This window comes from Triturus cristatus, chromosome 12, assembly GCF_964204655.1.
Source record: "Triturus cristatus chromosome 12, aTriCri1.1, whole genome shotgun sequence".
NCBI lineage: Eukaryota > Metazoa > Chordata > Amphibia > Caudata > Salamandridae > Triturus > Triturus cristatus.
The window spans coordinates 799,462,372-799,484,250 of record NC_140595.1 but is presented as its reverse complement, the minus strand read 5'-3'; the positions used below and the strand labels follow the sequence as shown (position 1 = coordinate 799,484,250).

General features: G+C 43.3%; 1 protein-coding gene across 2 annotated transcripts in view; it reads left to right on the top strand.

Moving 5' to 3' along the window:
* LOC146782882 (chloride channel protein ClC-Kb-like) overlaps positions 1-21,879 on the top strand; it is a 260,608-nt gene that overhangs the window by 30,961 nt on the left and 207,768 nt on the right. For both annotated transcript variants that reach the window (XM_085637370.1, XM_085637369.1), the window contains exon 2: positions 12,330-12,458. In XM_085637370.1, the coding sequence (XP_085493496.1) occupies positions 12,330-12,458 (129 nt within the window). The remainder of the gene's footprint in view (positions 1-12,329; positions 12,459-21,879) is intronic.

Genomic DNA, 21,879 nt, shown 5'->3' with positions numbered 1-21,879 from the left:
CCCGAGGAGGTCTGGATATTACTGGTTTCACCTCAGAGTCTCACGTCTGTCCCTCAGTGACCCCTGAGGGGCTCTGAATATTATTGGTTTCACCTCAGGGTCTCATGAGTCCTGAGAAGGTCTGAATAATACTTGTATTTCCTCAGAGTCTCATGTCTGGCCCTGAGCGACCCCTGAGGGGATCTGAATATTATTTGTTTCAACACAGGATCATGAATCCTGAAGAGGTCTGGATAGTACTGGTTTCACCTCAGTCTCTCATGTCTGTCCCTCAGTGACCCCTGAGGGGCTCGGAATATTATTGGTTTCACCTCAGGGTCTCATGAATCCCGAGGAGGTCTGAATAATACTTGTATTGCCTCAGTCTCTCATGTCTGTCCCTCAGTGACCCCTGAGGGGCTCTGAATATTATTGGTTTCACCTCAGGGTCTCATGAATCCCGAGGAGGTCTGAATAATACTTGTATTGCCTCAGAGTCTCATGTCTGTCCCTGAGTGACCCCTGAGGGGCTCTGAAAATTATTGGTTTCACCTCAGGGTCTCATGAGTCCTGAAGAGGTCTGGATAGTACAGGTTTCACCTCAGAGACTCATGTCACTCCCTCAGTGATCCCTGAGGTCCTCTGAATATTCTTGGGTTTACCTCAAGGTCTCATAAGTCCTGAGGAGGTCTGGATAATATTGGTTTCACCTCAGAGTCTCATGTATGTCCCTCAGTGACCCCTGAGGTGCTCTGAATATTATTGGTTTCACCTCAGGGTCTCATGAGTCCCGAGGAGGTCTGAATAATACTTGTATTGCCTCAGAGTCTCATGTCTGTCCCTCAGTGACCCCTGAGGGGCTCTGGATATTATTGGTTTCACCTCAGGGTCTCATGAGTCCTGAGGAGGTTTGGATATTACTGGTTTCTCCTCAGTCTCTCATGTCTGTCCCTCAGTGACCCCTGAGGGGCTCTAAATATTATTGGTTTCACTTCAAGGTCACAAGTCCTGAGGAGGTTTGGATATTACTGGTTTCACCTCAGAGTCTCATGTCTGTCCCTCAGTGGCCCCTGAGGGGATCTGAATATTCTTGGTTCCACCTCGGGGTCTTATGAGTCCTGAGGAGGTCTGGATATTACTGGTTTCACCTCAGAGTCTCATGTCTGTCCCTCAGTGACCCCTGATGGGATCTGAATATTCTTGTGTTCACCTCAAGGTCACGAGTCCTGATGAGGTCTGGATTGTACTGGTTTCACCTCAGAGTCTCATGTCTGTCCCTCGGTGACTACTGAGGCGGTGTGAATACTACTGGTTTCAACCCATGGTGTCTGTTCTGTATCTGGATTGTTCTGGTTTTTTACTGTAGAGCTGTGTATTTTCTCTTGTTTCATCTTGAGGGTTTTCTGTCTGTCCAAAGTTTCACCTTGAAAGAAGGTGGTTGGGTGCATGTACCTGGTTTCACCATAGTCTTTACTTTTTTCATTCAAGCAGCCTTTATAGATCTATAGTTTATTTATAGTAAAGCACCTAGAGCACTGTGGTCACACAGGGGATAACACACACAGGTGTAGCTGTCTGGTCACAGGAATGGCTGGGACTCACTGGGCCCAGAAGCAGATGGCAGTTCTCTCCTCCTGGAGGCAAATCCAGTCGAGTTTCATCCATTGTTGCATGGAGTTCAGGCATTGCCCGTTGGTGGAAGGCCCCAGATCCACCCGCCAGGTTTAGGTGTGCTTGAGTGTCTGCTGTGTACACTTGATGGCTGATGTGAAGGGTGCTTTTGATGTATGTGAGCTGGATCATGTAAACGTTGAAGAGGATTGGTTGGTGGGACACTTCATCTGTGTAAGAAGCCACAGGTAGGAATTTCACAAAGGTGGGAGAGAAGCGTAACTTGAACAAGAGAATGGCAGTCCCAGGGATTCTGGTGCTTGTTGTCAATGGTTAAGCAGAACAATGTGGTCAACAGTGTTGGACGCTGCAGCCAGACACAGGACAGCCAGAGTACAAGCCAGGCCCCGATCAAGGGTGAAAAGCAGTTCTTAACAAAGTATATGTTGCTCATTTCACACAGAGTTGTTCAGTTCTGATGTCCTCTATCAGTATATGTCTGTCCTGTAAGTTATTGCCAGGGTTGTGCGTCTTCTAGATGTCATACCTTAAGCTCTATGAGTTTTACTGGTCCTCAGGGCATTTCCACCCTGTCTCTCGGGGCATTGAGGCATTTAGGGCACAATTTAGACCCCTCGTAGGCCACTCCTTCCACTTGCCTTGTGGCAGGTGGCCCACTGCATTTCAAAAAGGTCTCCGCTCTGAAGGATCTTTACTCCAAAAGTGCTCTCACCGACTTAATGGTGACAAAAGATGAGTGCCGAGTGTGACGCCATGCCTGGTGTGCCACAGTGCCTGGTGTGCCGCAGTGCTGAGTTTGCCACAGTGCCGGGTGTGCCGCAATGCCAGGTGTGCCGCAGTGCCGAGTGCGCAGCAGTGCCGGGTGTGCCGCAGTGCCGAGTGAGCAGCAGTGCCGGGTGTGCCGCAGAGCCGGGTGTTCCGCAGTGCCGAGTGTGCCGCAGTGTGGAGTGTGCCGCAGTGCCGGGTGTACCACAGTGCCAAGTGTGCCGCAGTGCAGAGTGTGCCACAATGCCAGTTGTGCCGCAGTGCCTGGTGTACCGCAGTGCCAAGTGTGCCGCAGTGCAGAGTATGCCACAGTGCCGGGTGTGCCCCAGTGCTGGGTGTGCCACAGTGCCTGGTGTGCCGCACTGCCGAGTGTGCCGCAGTGCCGACTGTGCCGCAGTGGCGGGTGTGCCGCAGTGGTGGGTGTGCCCCAGTGCCTGGTGTGCCGCAGTTCCAAGTGTACTGCAGTGCCTAGTGTGCCGCAGTGCTGAATTTGCCGCAATGCCTGGTCCGGCACAATTCCGGGTGTGCCGCAGTACCAGGTGTGCCACAGTGCCGGGTGTGCCTCAATGCCAGGTGTGCCGCAGTGCTGAGTGCGCCACAGTGCCAGGTGTGCCGCAGTGCCAAATGTGTAGCAGTGCCGAGTGTGCCGCAGTGCCGGGTGAGCCACAGTGCCCAATCAAACCCGAAGATCCAGCTCCCCTATTTATCAAACCCGAAGATCCCCTTCCCTATTTATCAAACCCGAAGCTCCAGCTCCCCTATTTATCAAACCCAAAGATCCACCTCGCCTATTTATCAAACCTGAAGATCCAGCTCCCCTATTTATCAAACCTTAAGATCCAGCTCCCCTATTTATCAAACCCGGAGATCCACCTCCCCTATTTATCAAACCCGAAGATCCAGCTCCCCTATTTATCAAACCCGAAGATTCCCTTCCCTATTTATCAAACCCGAAGATCCAGCTCCCCTATTTATCAAACCCAAAGATCCACCTCGCCTATTTATCAAACCTGAAGATCCAGCTCCCCTATTTATCAAACCTGAAGATCCCCCTCCCCTATTTATCAAACCCGAAGATCCAGCTCTCCTATTTATCAAACCTGAAGATCCGCCGCCCCAATTTATCAAACCAGAAGAGCCGCCTCCCCTATTTATCAAAACTGAAGATCCGCCGCTCCTATTTATCAATCCTGAAGATCCGCCTCCCCTATTTATCAAACCTGAAGATCCGCCTCCCCTAATTATCAAACCTGAAGATCCACCTTCCCTATTTATAAAAGCTGGAGATCCAGCTCCCCTATTTTTCAAACCTGAAGATCCGCCTCCCCTATTTATCAAACCTGAAGATCCGCCTCCCCTATTTGTCAAAGCTGAAGATCCGCCTCCCCTATTTATCAAAGCTGAAGATCCGCCTCCCCTATTTATCAAACCTGAAGATCTGCCTCCCCTATGTATCAAACCTGAAGATCCAGCTCCCCTATTTATCAAACCTGAAGATCCAGCTCCCCTATTTATCAAACCTGAAGATCCGCCTCCCCTATTTATCAAACCCGAAGATCCGCCTCCCCTATTTATCAAACCCGAAGATCCAGCTCCCCTATTTATCAAAGCTAAAGATCCAACTCCCCTATTTATCAAAGCTAAAGATCCAACTCCCCTATTTATCAAACCCAAAGATCCAGCTCCCCTATTTATCAAACCTTAAGATCCACCTCCCCTATTTATCAAACCCGGAGATCCACCTCCCCTATTTATCAAACCAGAAGATCCAGCTCCCCTATTTATCAAACCCAAAGATCCAGCTCCCCTATTTATCAAACCCGAAGATCCAGCTCCCCTATTTATCAAACCTGAAGAACCCCCTCCCCTATTTATCAAACCTGAAGATCCAGCTCCCCTATTTATCAAACCTGAAGATACACCGCCCCTATTTATCAAACCCGAAGAGCTGCCTCCCCTATTTATCAAACCTGAAGATCCGCCCCCCCCTATTTATCAATCCTGAAGATCCGCCTCCCCTATTTATCAAACCTGAAGATCCGCCTCCCCTATTTATCATACCTGAAGATCCGCCTCACCTAATTATCAAACCTGAAGATCCACCTTCCCTGTTTATGAAAGCTGAAGATCCAGCTCCCCTATTTATCAAACCTGAAGATCCGCCTCCCCTATTTATCATACCTGAAGATCCGCCTCCCCTATTTGTCAAACCTGAAGATCCGCCTCCCCTATTTATCAAAGCTGAAGATCCGCCTCCCCTATTTATCAAAGCTGAAGATACACCTCCCCTATTTATCAAACCTGAAGATCCACCTCCCCTATTTATCAACTTGAAGATCCATCTACAGGCTACACACCTCTCACCTGGGTGCTTCTTCAGTCCTGCCACCGAGCGAGCGGTCAGCACCTCACACTCCTCAACTGCTGTTGTCCTGATGTCTTCAGTACTAGCATGGTGCTGCTGGCGGGCATACATCCCCAGCTTGTTTCCACTGCCAGAACACTCTTACCCAGCCAGTAGGTGACATCACACCTTGTGACTGGCCAACCACGATGCTCTGCAAATCTCTGCTACCATTTCCTTCTGTCCACTCCTGGCAGCCCCAACTACCTCTGGCCTCTCACTCCTCAGGGAAAGCAGCCACAGGACTTGTCACCGCTCGTCACTTTGCACTGCAACTTGGCCTCTCAACCAGGCGCAGAGGGTCGTGGCCTGGCCACCTGAGTTCCGTCCCAGATTTGAGCTGAAGTTCAACCCCTGCATGGATTGGATGGCTTACCGACCGTGGAGCCTTGTACCCTACTCAGAGGTCGTGGTTGGAAGAAAAGCATGAATTCAGTCTTAAACACCACATGATGGTTGCCATTTATGGGCCCTGTGGTCCTGCCTCCCTATCTATATATGTTAATGTATTAGAGACAATAGGTCTTTCACAACAGACAGATAAAGCTGTCTGTTGGCAAAACCTAGAAAGCATTTGCAATGCAATAGGTCTTGCATTTGCGAGAGTTTGAGCTATTGGCATTGTAAATGACAATGTTTTTACCTATGAGTTTTGGTTTGGAGTGTAGTGGATGTATGTGGTGTGGAGTGGAATTATATTGGTATTTATTGGGATTGTTAGTTGTGGAATTGTGTGGGGTGAAATTGTGTGGTGTGGAGTATAATTGTGTAGTGGAATTATGTGGCATGGTGAATAGACAGGGATCAGAGCTGCACCAAATAGATAGAAAGGAAGAGAGGGATAGGTAGTTTATGCAGAAAGTGGTGAATGAACTCGAGTCAGAGGAGCAGAAAGAGTGTGTGAGAAAGAGAAAAATAAGGGGAGAGCAGGTGACAGACGCATAAAGAGAGAGCCCCTGTGAATGGAGAAGACACCCTTAGAAGCGGAGGAGAGCATGGGTTTGATGGACGCAAGCCTTGAAAAGGCACAGGAAAGAAACTGTGCTTGAACACCTAAAGTCAAACACATGAGTGAGGTGGGAAGAATGCGTAAGAGCAACAGAGGGGGTGAGAGAGTATGTGTGTGACTGATAGAGGGACGAGTGGTAGAGGCACCCAGGGAGGGGTGGGAGGTGAGAGGTTGACCAGTGCACAGCGTGAGCAGGTACAGTAAGGAAGCATGTCTGAGAAGGCACTATAGAGAGGAGACGGAGTGTGAGGGAGGGATGGGAGTGGGCAGTGGGATTGCGAGGTGAGAGGTGGTAGAGAAAGTGCGAATGAGAGGTGTGTTGCATTGGAATTGTTTGTAGTGGAATTGTGTGGCATGGAATTATGTGGTATTAAGTTGTGTAGTGGAAATATGTGGCATTGTGTGTTGTGGAATTATGTAGATAATAATTAAATGGTATTAAGTGTACTGGAATTATGTAGAGTGATAATGTGTGTTATGGAGTTAATTATGTGGAATGGTATTGTGATTGCATGTTGTGGAGTTGATTTATGTGGTGTGCTTTTAAATTTCATGGCATGATGTGGAAATCTGTGGTGTGTATTGGAAATTTGTGGAGTTGAATTGTGTGCTGTGGAACTGTGTGGTGTTGAGCGAAATTATGCGTATTGGAATTAAGCGTTGTGGTGTGGAGTGCATTCATATGGATTGTTGGTATGGTGTATAGAGTGCATTTATGTGGGGTATTTATGATGTATTGAGTAGAGTGTAATTATGTGTTGTGTAATTATGAGGCACTGAGTGGTATTATGTGGAGTGTGATTATGTTATGTGGTGCATTGGAGGGATCCAATAAAAGAAAGATCTTGTAATGTTCGAGCTGTGTCTAAGATTAACTGATGTAATTCACAGAATTAATATTAGCTGTATCTTTCCCTGCTTCTCAGTCTTTTTCTGTTTTTCCTGTATATCAATGTAACACTGCCTCTGGAAAGCAACATAACAAATTGTTGTATGGGAACCTCATACAACACACACATTTATTTGCTGACAAAAAGTACATGTGCTGCATTTCGTAAAAGATTCTACAGCTGATTGAGCTCCTGCTTGTGTTTCACAATTCCGATAAGCTTGTACGCCCGTTAGTTGCAGAATGCACAGAAGCTGCACCACCAACTCATGTGCGCCGGAGTACTACTTATGTTGTCCATGAGGCGATATCTTCCAGTGCATGGGATGAATGGGGATGAAGGGTGTGGGATTCTTAAGTGACAAGTGAACTGTGTTTGAGGGGGATGGCTCATTTTTTTTAACCAATCACCAAACTTAATGGAGAAAAAGTGAATTAAAATAGTGTGGGACATGACAAGAAATAAAAACGAGGGCAAGCAAAACAAATGGTATGGATGGGGGAACAATGGAGCTCTTTTCACTGCTGCTGTTCTGTAAATAACGGGGTGGAAAGTGAGCGTCTGTAAAAGATAAAGTGCAGTATCCATGAAGCAGGTGCCACGCTGAGGCAGGAAAACCCATGCACTCTGAAACAAAACAAAAAAAGTGCGCCAAGACAAAAGGTACAAACCCAATCCCCCGTAAAGTGATATAGTGAAATAATATTTTACCGAAAGAAGCCCAACTGATGGTCGACATGCAAAATTGAAAAAAAAGGCTTTAAACAGACAAGCAGTGGAGCAGGAGGCAGCATTAACACAACTGTGGCATTAAGAGGAGATGGGAGTGAGGAATGCTGTAATAAAATGTAAGCAGCTAAGGCATCGAAGCTGAACACAGGCAAACATTAACAGAGCAGGCTTAATGATGCAGTAGTTAGTCCCTGCTCCGTGAGAGGAACAGAAGAGAAAAAAGAGGGACAAAGAGGCACTAGCAAGCAAGGATTTTTAAAGGACATTGGCATAGACAAATAAAAAGCAATGGCAAGCAACGGGCGGAGTTGAACCCCACAAAGCATATACAACAGGTAGCTAAGCGATAGCGCAAGCACTGTCTATGCTTGACCTAAAAATGAAACACATCATCAGCATTGTTTGGAATGTTTAATGTTATTGTTCTTAATACGTAAAATGCAGCAATCCCTTAATTTGGTTACTCTTGATAAAACATTACTAGGAAAGCCATGTTTGCAACACACAGGTAATATGGGCAGAAAAGTCCAGCAGTAAAGTTAGGTTGCATATTACCTTTAATTCTCCAATCATGGTAATATCAAAATAGATCTTCCTGAACACATCTGAGTTCACTCCAAAGGCATGCAATTTTCTGACTGAATTATCACCATCTTCTGGGAATTTGGAGCTGCCAAGCTCGACTTCAGAAAGTCTGGCCTCACGATAGACAGTAGAGGGAGTACTCAGAGACACTTGCACTGGAATTTGGGGTACGGCATGTGTTGCAGCACCCCTCATATCTTGGAAGTAGATTCAGGAAAACGGTACATGATATTCTCTTTTAAAAATCGTTGTTAAAACAGTATATTTAAGTAATTTGGCATAAATGAAACTTAAACAAAGAACAACATTTTCTAACAAACGGCTGCTATTTTAGTAGAATACAGCTCTGTTTCTATGCATGCCTGTGACCAAAATGTGAGAGTATTTTTTTTTTAGCTTGAAATTAATTACATTCTGGCAAGAGCAAAGGAAAAGGAGAAAAGTATTTCAGAGGTATCCAAATTCACATAGGTGGTCCTACCCAGATTTAACCTTTAGCTCCTGCCGCTGCTGGTCCTCACATCACGCCCTACATGGGTTCCACAGCGCATGCCTGCCTTTTGTCACCCTCATAAGGCCTGAAGAGTTTCAGACCCTGGTGGTCTCCCATGAAGCCCCCCCCCCCCTGCTGTGCCAATGGTACCTCTGAATACTGAAGCGTGCCAGGAACATAGATTATTTAAGAAAAGTCCAAATAAACCAAATAAAGGAGCTGGGTTTTGTTTGATGCACACCGTTCGAAAACCATAATTACAGAAATCAGTGTGTGTGTTTAGCATCATATTTTGTGACATTATAACAAGTCCAATGCCTTAATGGTATACATTTCACTCCATAGCAATATATAATATTATTTTTATGATATTGGTATTTTCCCGGTATTTGCAGAGGCAGCACTTTGAAGGATGTCCATGAAGGCCACTGAGCTACCAAACCGTGTAAAATATTCATTGACACTTGCCTGCTGGTCTACCTACTACCACTTACACAACCGAAGAACTCTTCTATGCCTATGGCATAGGGAACAAACTGCCTCAAACTCATCACACATGTGGGCGCTACAAAACAAATGGTTAGCTGCAATCTGAAGTTTAGTTAGGGAACAGTTTGGATATTTGTAAAATGATACTTTTGCAACAGAAGCTCAGCCATGTTAGGTGATTAATGGTGACTAATTGTATCAAAAATGAAGAATTGGTAGCACCATAACATTTGGGAATATTCAGCACATCTAGGTATTGCTAGGCTTAGTGAGTTCAGCACTTGTCACTGGCCTTTGTGTTGGCTGCAAATCCCAAATTCGAATCCCGCAACGCCAACTCAGTTTTTCATCCTTAAGGGGTAAATGAATTGAGTACCATTAAATTTGGTAGTAGTAACAAACATTATTTACACTGCCTAGAAACAACAAAATCACATATCAAGAGCTTTATAAAAAGAAGTTATTATAAAGTCCTTAGAGCCACACTTGAAAGCTATGGGCGATAGAAGAGTTTCCTGTTTGGTAAGAGGCGGGTGCAGCTCAGCTCTTCTCCCTGGTAAAGGGCATCTAACAGCGGTCTTTAATCTCCCTGGCTTAGCCAGGTTCCAGCTCTGGGTAATGGTGCCAGCCTGAGAGATCTCTTTTTTGGTAAGAGATTTGTGGAGTGCCAAATGTGCTTCATGAGGTTGGCACCTGTCTGAGATCACTCACCGAGGTACAAAAAATGATGATAATACTGCACGAGTATTAGCAGTGGCGGAGCTTAATTCAAGTATTCCATCCACCCCGTTTTGTTTGTCATAGAATGTTGAAGTCATTATAACATTATGCACTGTAAGAATATGGGGCTATTTTCAAAGGGTGCACAGTGTTCTTTCGGGGTACCTTTTCTCTTTAGACAGTATGTATGATTTGTTATTATATCTGCTGTTGCTTAATGTTTCGCTTCAAAAACACCAATTGATGGACAGAATGCTGAACAATGTCATACAGTACAGAGATCTGGGCCTAAGTTCATCGTTTTTTTGCTCACCGTGCCATTCCAGTTTGAACCCAGCCATATGCAAATCAGTCTTGACCATGTAGCTCATGGGTACAGTCCAGCCCGAACTGCCTGGCCAGGTCCTCCCTGGACTGGAACCAAGCATCCTAGGACCGGTTTCGGGGTTTCACTTCAACAGCTACTATGATGCTACCCAAACATTCACATGTGTCATTCAAAGTTTCAACTGGCCAGACAAGGTTTCCTATCCATACATTAAAGTCTTTGGAACTGCATCTGCTGCACAGTAGGGAATGCGATTATGAGGGCACACTTTGGGCATTATCATGAGCAAGAGTGTATGTAAGTCCATGTTTCATCAAGAACATGACTGTGGGTGAATGAATTGAGGTACTATCATTAGAAGGTCTCTGAGTTGTGGAGAGTTTCAGAATAGAATTAGTGAGTATGTCATTTATCAAGATAATAACATTGGAAGGGCCTGGCTACTATTAGGCAAAGAGTGCTGAGTCAGCTCCGAGTGAAGAGTAGAGCGCTGAGTGGATGTGTTTTGTGCACCCAGATTATCATTTGGGCACATGCACTTCTGAGGGGCCACTTTTAGTCTGTCTTTAAAAGACAGATATTGATAGATGCTGTAATACAGCCTTATAGCCCTCTGTAGCGGGCTATTCTGGCCATTAAAGGCCCACTCCAGCGTTAAAGGGCCTAGCCAAAGATGAGGCCTTTAACAAGGGAGTGGGATTTTTATGCCGGTATAGCCCAGCTACAGAGGGCTATTAGGCTAATAGAATATTCAGCCACTAGAGGGCAAAATATTGTATCAAATCAAACAAAGGCCTCACGGAGCCCCACGGGATTGAAATCCCCTCGGGCTACGTGAGGCCTATGTTCACAGCAACAGCTGTGAAGGACAACATTAGAATGTTGGAGCTCCGGGCTTCTAATGGCCTTTAGAAGCCCGGAGCATCCAGTGTCTTCAGTGGAGCTCCCAATATTCTGGTGTTCTAATAAGTAATTAAGATCTGAATCTTAGCTCAGGGTGATTTGATTTGCCTTCCCATTAGTTGTTAGTGCTGATTTCACAGCATTTAAAAGGAGAACATGCTGTCTATAATGGCACTGACCATACCATGTTTAATTAGTATTTTAAGAAAATATAGTTTTAAAAGCTACATTTGTACCCTTTTATTTTCTCCAAATTACCAAGGAGAGATGACTAAAGGGTTGTTGTTCTCATCAGAAAGGGTTTTGGCGCGTTATAGTGTTATTAAGAGATGTAGAAAGTGCCATATTTACTGGGTAAGAATGACAACCCTGGTGCACCTTAACACATCAGTTGTTGAAACTTCTCGTGCCTTTAGTGAGGTGGCACAAGTGGCCAGCGCCCTCGCTGTGACAACCGTACCAGCACTGAAGGGAAGGAACGAGGAATTAAATCTGTGGAAAGTGTTTCATAAACTCCCTAGCAAAGAGTTACTATTAAAAAAATATTCTGACGTTTGAGCTAGACAGCAAAAACGTCTGTTCCAGGATAGACAGGGCCACGTGCTCTAAACAGCACACTGTTGGGGGCACTTCGCATACAATACACCGCCACAAGTGCGTGCACTTCTAAGAAGGAAATGACGTCTCCAAATACAGGTACACTGACATCTACATAAACGAAACACCAACCCTAATACTAATACAAGCAGGCCATTACAGAGGGGAAGGGACTGGCTCAGTCCATCTGGTACCTACTGTCCTGATGAGCTGTAACATGTAAGCCACGCGCTGTAGTGACCCCTGTATAGAGAAGGTGCTGTCCTGATGAGCTGTAACATGTAAGACAAGCACTGTAGTGACCCCTGTATAGAGAAGGTTCTGTCCTGATGAGCTGTAACTTGTAAGACAAGCACTGTAGCGACCCCTGTATAGAGAAGGTGCTGTCCTGCTGAGCTGTAACTTGTAAGACAAGCACTGTAGTGACCCCTGTATAGAGAAGGTACTGTCCTGACGAGCTGTAACATGTAAGACACGCACTGTAGTGACCCCCGTATAGAGAAGGTGCTGTCCTGATGAGCTGTAACTTGTAAAACAAGCACTGTAGTGACCCCTGTATAGAGAAGGTTCTGTCCTGATGAGCTGTAACTTGTAAGACAAGCACTGTAGAGACCCCTGTATAGAGAAGGTGCTGTCCTGATGAGCTGTAACTTGTAAGACAAGCACTGTAGTGACCCCTGTATAGAGAAGGTGCTGTCCTGATGAGCTGTAACTTGTAAGACAAGCATTGTAGCGACCCCTGTATAGAGAAGGTAGTGCATTATTTCCTGCCTCGACTTTACTAAGATGCATTCCCTTTCCAGCTGTGGGCCTATCCATCCGGAAGCAAGTCGTGAAGTTTGGCGAAGATTGGATCTTCCTCTTTCTCCTGGGCATCTGCATGGCCACCATCAGCTTCAGCCTGGACGTCATCATTTCCAAGTTCCAGAGAGGTGAGTCTCCCGGGATGCCGCCACCTATGACCTGTAGGAGGAGGAGGTTCATCCGCAACATTAACTATCAGAGATGTGAGTCCCACTGGAGGGCGCCATCTTTGATACACTATTCAAGGAGGCCTTTGTCAGGTCGGTTTGAAAGAGGTGAGTTACGCTTATGCCTTCCATCTTTGCCGCGTGGTGTCACGTTAAGCTTCACAAGAGATGAGTTTCATTTAAGGACACCACCTTATGATACAAGAAGGTTCACAGCAATATGAAGAGGCGCTTCTGTCACATTAAGGGGCATATTTACAATAAACTGGCAGAGCTCGGTGTTACTCCAAAATTGGTAACGCCGCACTCTGACAATTTTAAAATGCAGGGATGCGCTGTACTTGCAAAAATATGCACCACTGCATTTTCCCTAGTGCTGGTACTATAAAAGCTGCCTAGCGCCAGTGAAGGCACCCTAGCGCCATTTCGCTAGGGAGCCTGAGCTGCAGGGGTGATTGTTTAAGTGCAGGTGATCCAGATCAGGGTATACAAATCCTCCTTACTTCCACGGATAGAGTAAATTCACAGTTACATGCACATACACTCACCATACACTTGGGCCCATTTCACTAACATACACTCAATTACTCTATTACCACTAAACCTGTAGAAAGAAAACCCTTCTAAACACCCTGCATCTGCATCAAGGTCGATAAGACCTAATTGGTACTGTCTTGAGTCATGATTTAAACAACAATCTAAACAACAATAATCAAAATAGAGTACTCAATGATTGACAAGAAATAACCACCAACACTGTATTTTAAAATTATGATTAGTTCAAATGGAAAATCAATTCAAAGTAAATCATTATTCTCATAATTACCTATTCTAGCTAAATGTCAAAATGGGTCAGGACAGGTCTCTCGTTAGAAGTCTCTCAAGTCGCCGTCCTCACAGTATCGATCCTCACCAACGCAGGTTTGGGAAGAAGTGGCATAGACCCTCTCTAGGCTAACAATATTTATAATAAATCTAACAAAAGAAGGCAACATAAAATGTTTAAAACGTCCGCTGAACCGCTGAGCAGAGCGAGAAGGAAAGGATGTAGCATTGCTACATTTGGAAAATCTCCGCTCAGAAAATCACAAAAATAAAAAAACGGAAGAAGAGGACTCAGATTTGCAAATGTTTCTTTTTACATCCGCATTTCCTCGGAACCAGCATTGTGATCACAAAGTTCATTGTGGCTCCCTTGTCCTCCAAGGACACTCTGATGCACTTGGATGTTCGCCCAGAGCTGCTGTCCTCACGGAAAATTTCTAAACCAGGCGAAGACTGTGGTCAAATGACTCTCGACCAAGTTCAGCAAGGCCTTCTCATCAAAATTTCATCACTCGAATGTAGGCTTTAAACGACAGCCATTTTTCTACTAGGCCAAAACGTATCATCTTAATTAAAAGAGACAAAAACAACGTTACCACAGCATAGTGATTAAACAGTGTTAACCCCACTAATACCCTTATGTGTATGTAATTATCTAGCCTTTGCAACACAAGAAAAGCATTAGTACACAACATTTAAAAACGGTTTTGTGCTTTAAAATAAACAGCACTCAGCAACATTTATTTAATAAACATGCACATTATTAATAAGCACACAAACGCATCCCCACGTATAGTTTTCTCTTATTAGAACGTATTGGTTAATCAGAACATTTACACAAAACAAATAATTAGTAATTATGAATTAATATTTTTAATTATCGACAAATAGACAAACCAGAGCTTGTAAAAACCCAATAGATTTTCAACAGAAAACTCTGCTCCAGCAATCCCCCCTTTGGTGATTTTATCACCAAATAAACAACCCAAAAAAAAATTTAGTAGAATTTAATCCCAATTTTTAGGAGAAACTGGAAATGTCTTTTTCTTTTACACAACACTAGACACCAGACTCCCTTTCATCATCCCTCTTTGTTTCCAAATAAACACTCTCCCTCAATTCTTCTAATTCTATTTCTTGTGGTTCTCTTTTCAACCTTTTATTTCTCTTTTCATTATTTCTTTTAATTAATTTCTTTTTCCCTCCCCTGTTTTTACAACACACACACACCAATCTTAGTATCAATAAAGCAACAATTATACAAGTCAAAGGAAACAATATCTTACCTATAATAGTACTACCTATTTTTGCAATAAAATTCTTAACAGCAACTATTTTATTAGCTATTTTAGTCCAAATACTTTCAGCTTCTAGTGGTACTAATTCTTCATGCAAATCAGTAATATTTTTGATATAGACCTTCAGGTCTTTGCTTTCGTCAGGAATGTAAGTGCAACAATGTTGAACTTTCAGCATTCCACAAACTCCACCCTCCTTAGCTAATAGAATATCAAGGGCAAGTCGATTTTGCATAGACATGGCACGTACGGCAATCAATTCCGTATTCACCAAAAGAAACCCTCCAGCGGTATTTGTCGATAAGCGATCAACCACTGTTGACAGTTTCCGAATTCCATAAGCATTCAAAGAAATTCCCACTGCTGGAATTAAAGCTCCAAAAATGTCACCCACTATTTCTGACCAAGTTTCTCTCTTAAAACGTGTTAGTAAATTAATATGTTCTACATCTTCTATTCTATCTATATGAAAAATCTTTGGAAAGACCAGGCCCACATAACACGTGCCATACCAATGGTCAGGCAACTTGTAATAAGCCTTGTTCCCACAAACATAATACACTCCTGGGAAAACTGGATCTTCTCCACCTCTGAAACCCCATCCTGTTGCAATGAAGTATGTATCATGACATTCACTAGTCCCAACAAAATATGTATCATATTGGGATTTCCTTCTTGTAATGCACAGCTTACCCTTCTGTGGTGCATCTAAAGCTAAAGTTGGACTAGCTCCATTTCTCAATTCTTTTCCCATCTCAATGTCCCAAATTGTCTCACTCACTTTGTATTTCCCTGCTTTCTCATGCATGCTCATTCTTCTTTCCTCTACCATGTTTAGGAAAGCTTTTTCCTCTTCTTTCAGACTGCAAGTTAAATTATTCTTAAAAATGTAATCTAATGTTAATTCTTCTTTTTCAATAAAAATCTCACCAAAAATGTTAGCTTCTTTAGCTGGATTCAACTTTTTGTTCATAGGCAAGTGCCCAAAAATACTATCTTTGTTAGACATCTCATAATCTATTTTCCCTAACAAATAAAAAACACTACTTAATACACTACATGAAATTCCATACGTAGCTGGTAAATGGTGATAAGTAACACCCTCTGAAACGGATGCAGGTAACTGCATACATACGTAGCAATCCCTAACTTCCATTGTCTTCACATATTCATATAACAATTTCGAAAAAACATTACTAGAAAAATCATTAATTGACCTATCTTTATGTATGTAAGTATTACTAACTCTAGTTGGAACTACTTTTTGTGAGCTCTTCTCTGCATTTGTCACATTCTCTGTATGCATCTCAAATGTACCTATTGTAACTCTAAAAGTAACTAATAAAGCTAATACACCCCATAACAGCATTAATAATGCAGTACAGCAACAGCACATTCTACACCATCTTTTCAAAAAGGCACATCTACTTTGATTATTCTCTATGTTAGCCATTTTACTACTTTGACCTTGTCTTTTGACTTAGCCTATACTACTCCACTACTGAAATTTCTTGAACTCTGGATTTTTCAAACAATTAATTTTCAGACTTTCTTCTTTTCACTTTTCTCCAAGTGAATTCTTCTGTTCACTCAATCCAAGTGAATTCTTCTGTTCACTCAATTTGGATACTTGTCATTCTTCACTTCAACTTCTTCGACATCAAATTGTATTAGATCTCCAACATCATCCTCAGTATCCGACTTTTCTCCAATGTCAGTCAAGATTACTTTCAGGATTTCACCTGTACCTTCCTCAACCACTTCACGTATGGCCTCCTCTGGATTTCCCTGACTTTCTGCCTCTTCACCTTCAGACAGTGCCACGTACGTCCATTCCGGCGACCTATACTTCTGGTTAGGTTTTCTTATCCTCTTGATCTCCTCTGGTTCTTTTGACTCTTTTCGCTTTTCACCTTTTGCTGGATTCTGACTCGATACCTCATTCACTTGTTCAGCTTTCGAGGTATTTGCTCTTATCAGTCTGTATCTCAGCTTCTTTATTCTGTTGTTAGGCCAAAGATCTCCTCTTATAGCCTTTTTCGGCCTTATTTCTTTATTATTTCTTTCTCCAATCCAAGTTCTCTTTCTCAGAACTCGACCTTCTGATTTCTCATTTTCACTTTCATCTGATTCTGTTTCAAATGCCTCTTGTTCTTCAGCAGTTTTCTTTCGCTCCACAGTCTTTTTCACCACTATTTGAGACTTCCCTATTTCTGTCCCTCCTCGGGTCTCCGACACGCAATCTTCTTGCTGTCTACTTGTCCCTTCACCTAGCTTGTCAAGAATGTTCCCTACACCTCCTCGGGGGTCTTCCGCAATCTGTCCCTCTCTATCTTCTTCTGACCCTACTTCTTCAGGTGTAATTTCAAGTGGTTCTTCAATCTCAATCTCCTCTTCTGATTCAGGAGTAATCTCTGTGGAATTGCTCTTTTCTCTTCTTTTTCCTCCTCTGCTTTTTGGAACTTCAGGCTCTCTTACAGAATCTGATCTCCCTTCTGAGACTCTCAATGGTTCTCTTGAAGCCTTTTCTGCTTCTTTTTCTGAACTCTGATTCTTTCTCACTTGTTCTTCGTCTTCATCATCACTGGAATCTGACTCTTCAAAATACTCCTTACCAGTCCCTTCTTTTGGGTTTGGAACTCTCAGAGTATGACTCGCATGTACCCAGTTTTTCACACCAGCACACTTCACTGCAGTTGTCGTAGTCAGAATGACTTGTCTCGGCCTTCCCCACCTTGGAACCAAGCAATTTCTTCTTCTGTGCACTTTAATCCTCACCCAGTCCCCTGGACTCAGATCATGAGCTTGTTTCTTCTCAAGTGTGGTAGCTTCTTCTCCAACCTGGTGAAACACAGAATGAACTGCGTCAGCCAGGCCTTTACAGTAATCCAAAATCATGTCATCAGTTATTGTCATCAACTTATTGACAGGTACAAATGCATGACGCATTGCACGTCCCATTAAGATTTCGTGTGGACTTAAACCAGTAGTTCTATCTGGAGTAGATCTAATAGTCATTAGCACTAGAGGCAAGACATCAGGCCATTTCATTCCAGTGGCTAAACACATCTTACCAATCCTGTTCTTGATTGTGCCGTTCATCTGCTCAACCACACCAGAAGCCTCTGGCCTGTAAGCACAATGTAGCTTTTGCTGTATGCCCAATGCTTCACAAATCAAACTCATGAGCTCATTATAGAAGTGTCCACCTCTATCAGACTCAATCGTCACTGGAAACCCGTACCTAGGAATCAGCTCTCTTAACAGTAACTTTGCCACTGTTATTCCATCATTTCTCCTAGTCGGATAGGCCTCCACCCATCTTGAAAACAAACAGACTACCACTAGAACATACCTTAGTCTGTTCACTTGGGGCATTTCAATGAAATCAATCTGCATTCTCGTGAAAGGACCACCTTCTCTGCCTATCGTTCCCAGACTCACCACTGTCTTTTTCCCAGTGTTAAATTGCTGGCAAATCAAACATCTTTGACAGATGCTTTCTGCAATTGTCCTAAACTTTGCATTGTACCAAGTCTGTTTAAAAGACCTGATCATCGCATCCCTTCCCAAATGTCCCTGGCCATGATACATCCTTGCCATTGTCGACAACATGGAATTAGGCATGACTGGTCTGCCATCTCTATTGACCCAAACATGGTCTGTTTCTCTTGGGGCACAACCTGCCTTGATCCAGTCCTTCTTTTCTTCCTTTCCTGCCTCATCCTGCAACTGTTTCACTTCATCCCACGTTTCTAGGATATTAGTAAACATCACAGAACAAAAAGACATTTCCCCTTCTCGTTCCCGATTAATCGATTGGTTATTTTTCGCACAATACTGAGCAATGTCATTTGCATATCTATTTCCAACAGTTACAAAATCATCTCCTTGTCCATGAGCAGCACATTTCACAACTGCTAATTCTTTAGGCAGCTGTATCGCCTCAAGTAATTTCCCAATCACTTCAGCATTCTTTATTGGAGTCCCACTCGACGTCAAGAAACCTCTCTGCAGCCAAAGCTGGCCAAAATCATGCACAACTCCAAATCCATACTGACTATCAGTCATCACAGTCACTCTCAAATCTTTCCCAATTTCACAAGCTTTTGTCAATGCCACCAATTCAGCAACTTGTGCAGATTTCACTCCTTTCAATGATGATGCTTCCATTACTTCTGAAACCTTGCACACTGCATATGCCGCACTCAGCACACCCTCATCATTCCTTAGACATGATCCATCCACAAACAGCACATGATCACTCTCAAGCAAGGGAAGATCCCTTATGTCTGGTCTCGGTTTTGTACAGTAATCCAGCACATCTAAACAATCGTGATCATCTTCTGTCTTCACACCCACATTTTCAATATCTGGCAACAATGTCGCTGGATTCACATTCACACATCTCTCAAGAGTCACATTTGATGCTCCCAAAATGACTTTCTCATATTTAGTCAGCCGACTATGTGACATGTACTGAGTTCTGCTTCTTGTCAAAAGAATTGCCACATTATGAGGTACGAATACCCTTACAGGATGTCCCATTATGATTCCCTCACTCTGTTCCAGACTTCTGCATGTTGCAGCCACAGATTTCAGACAACCTGGTAAACCCACAGCTACAGGGTCAAGTGTCGATGAGAAGTACGCAATAGGCCTTCTCAGTAGTCCATGTTTCTGGATTAACACTGAAAGTGCACAACCATTTCTCTCACTGCAGTACAACTCAAACTCTTTTTCGTAGTCTGGCATACCCAAAGCAGGTGCTTCACACATTCTGCTCTTCAGCTCCTCAAATGCTGCCATTTGTTCTCCATCTAGTTCCAATGGGTCTGTCATCTCACTTTTTGTCAGCTTAATCAGTGGCTTTGCTATCAGGGAAAAATTGATTATCCACTGACGACAATAACCCACCATACCCAGGAACATTCTAACTTCCCTCTGGGTCTTTGGGGCCTTCATTTCTCTGATGATTTTGATCCTGTCATCAGTCACCTTTCTCAGACCTTTTTCAATATTGTGTCCAAGATAATGCACCTCTTTCTTGCAAAATTGCAATTTGGCTGGAGATACCTTTAACCCTCCATCTGCCAGATGATTTAGTAAAGCTATGGTATCTACTTCACAAGCTTCACGTGTCTTTGATGCCACAAGTAGGTCATCAATATACTGCACTAGTACTGAGTTTTCAGGCATGATCAAACTCTCCAATGACTTTTTCAATAACTGATTGAATATCGAAGGACTCTCTGTATACCCCTGTGGGTTACGACACCATGCTAAAATACGCTGGCCAAACCTAAATGCAAAAATCGGTTGGCTGTCATGATGCAATGGAATTGAAAAGAAAGCATGACACAAATCAATCACTGTATACCACTCAGCATCATGTGGAATCTGATACAAAATCACTGACGGATTTGGCAAAATGGGACAACATGCCACCCCAATTTTGTTAACTTTTCTCAAATCCTGTACAATCCTGAATTTCCCATTAGGCTTCTTTAGCCCCATTATCGGCGAATTACACGGACTACTCAGTAGTTCTCTCAAAACTCCTTGCTGAATCATTTTCTCAATAATAGGAGTTATTCCCTCAATTATTTCTGGTGTCATTTTGTACTGAGGAATGTTAGGATAAGTAATTCCCTCTTTCACTGAAATTTTCACTGGATCTACATTATTCATCAATCCCACATCCTCTCCAGTAAAATCCCAAACTGTTCTTTTTACTGTGTCTCTCAACTCGTGTGGCAAATCTTCCGGATCAAACACAGCATATGCACCAACTATTTCACTCTCTCTATTTCCTAGAGTCATTCGGTACAAAACATCCTCATCTGGTGTTTCAAAAGCTATTCCATCCGGTGTACAAAAAATTGTACAGTTCATCTTACAAAGCAGATCCCTGCCTAACAAGTTCACTGGACTAGTGTCACAGACAATAAATCTGTGCATGTCTGAAAATTTCCCTATTTGTACTCTTACTGGTTCAGTAAGACGTGTCCTGATTTGTGTATTTGCTACACCAACTACTTGGATTGCTTCATCCGAGAGAGGAAGATTTCTAATATCTGCTGACCTGACAGTTGATCTTGTCGCACCTGTGTCTACTAAAAAAGTAACACTTTCTTCATTTATTTTCCCATCCACAAATGGTCCTGCCTGGTCTATTTCTAGAGTTGCACCAAGTATGCACTCTTCCTCCTCTCTTCGGCACCGTCAATAATCACCCTCAGACTCACTCCCTTCATTCTTTAACAAGTACTGTTGTACCTGGTTAGAACGTCTTTGTTTGTTTACCTGCTCATCATTGTAGAATCCTGAATCCTGATTGTACTTTTGTGACCCTCTATTCTGCGGCAAGGGCGGTTTTGGCTCTTGACTCTGCTGTCTCACAACAGAAGGTTGTTGCTGCTGTCGATTATTCCCTTCGTTCTGCACCTGTTGATTTAAGGGTTTACCCTCATTATTCACTAATGGTGGATTTGTACATTCAGATCTCCAATGTCCCAGTTGGCCACAGTTGTGACACGGGAACTTCTTTTTTGCTTCCTCAAGATTTCCCTTTCCTTTCCCTGCATACCTGGGTCTATTCCCTGAATTGTTTCCTGTATTATTCGCCTGTTCCACCAACTGTGCTTCTTGTCTTTCCGCAACTTTTACTTGTGCCCACATTGCTTTTTCTTTCAGCTTTCTCTGTTTTGCTTCAATTTCATCACTGAAGTATTTTGCATGTCTCAAAATCTCATCTATTTTCTTACTCTGCCAATCCACTGTATGCTCACGAATTCTCTCACTAATCTCAGGTCTCAGGCCATATACAAATCTGTATACAAAATGACTCAAATCTTTGTCACCCAGGTGTTCATCTCCACTGAATTGTTTAAAAGCCAGTATCAGCCTCTCATAAAAAGCATGAACTGATTCTTTTGCTTCCTGATGTGGTCGATCTATCTTAACCCAGTCTGTTTCTTTTGGAGGTACTTTACTTTTCAGGTATACCATCACCTGATCATATTTTCTCATTACCTCTGGATCTGGTGCTCCTGTTCTCTGATCTCTTGGATATTCCTCAGTAGGCCAACTCACAACTATTTTACACTCAGTCCACAAGTCTGCTGGAACAATTATATCAAACAGACTATTCAGGTCAATCCACAGCACTTTTGACAATTTCACAAACCTGTCTACCTGCCTGTACGACTCGACGGGCTTTTCTCTCAGTCGAGGGAAATCATTCGTAAATGATAAAA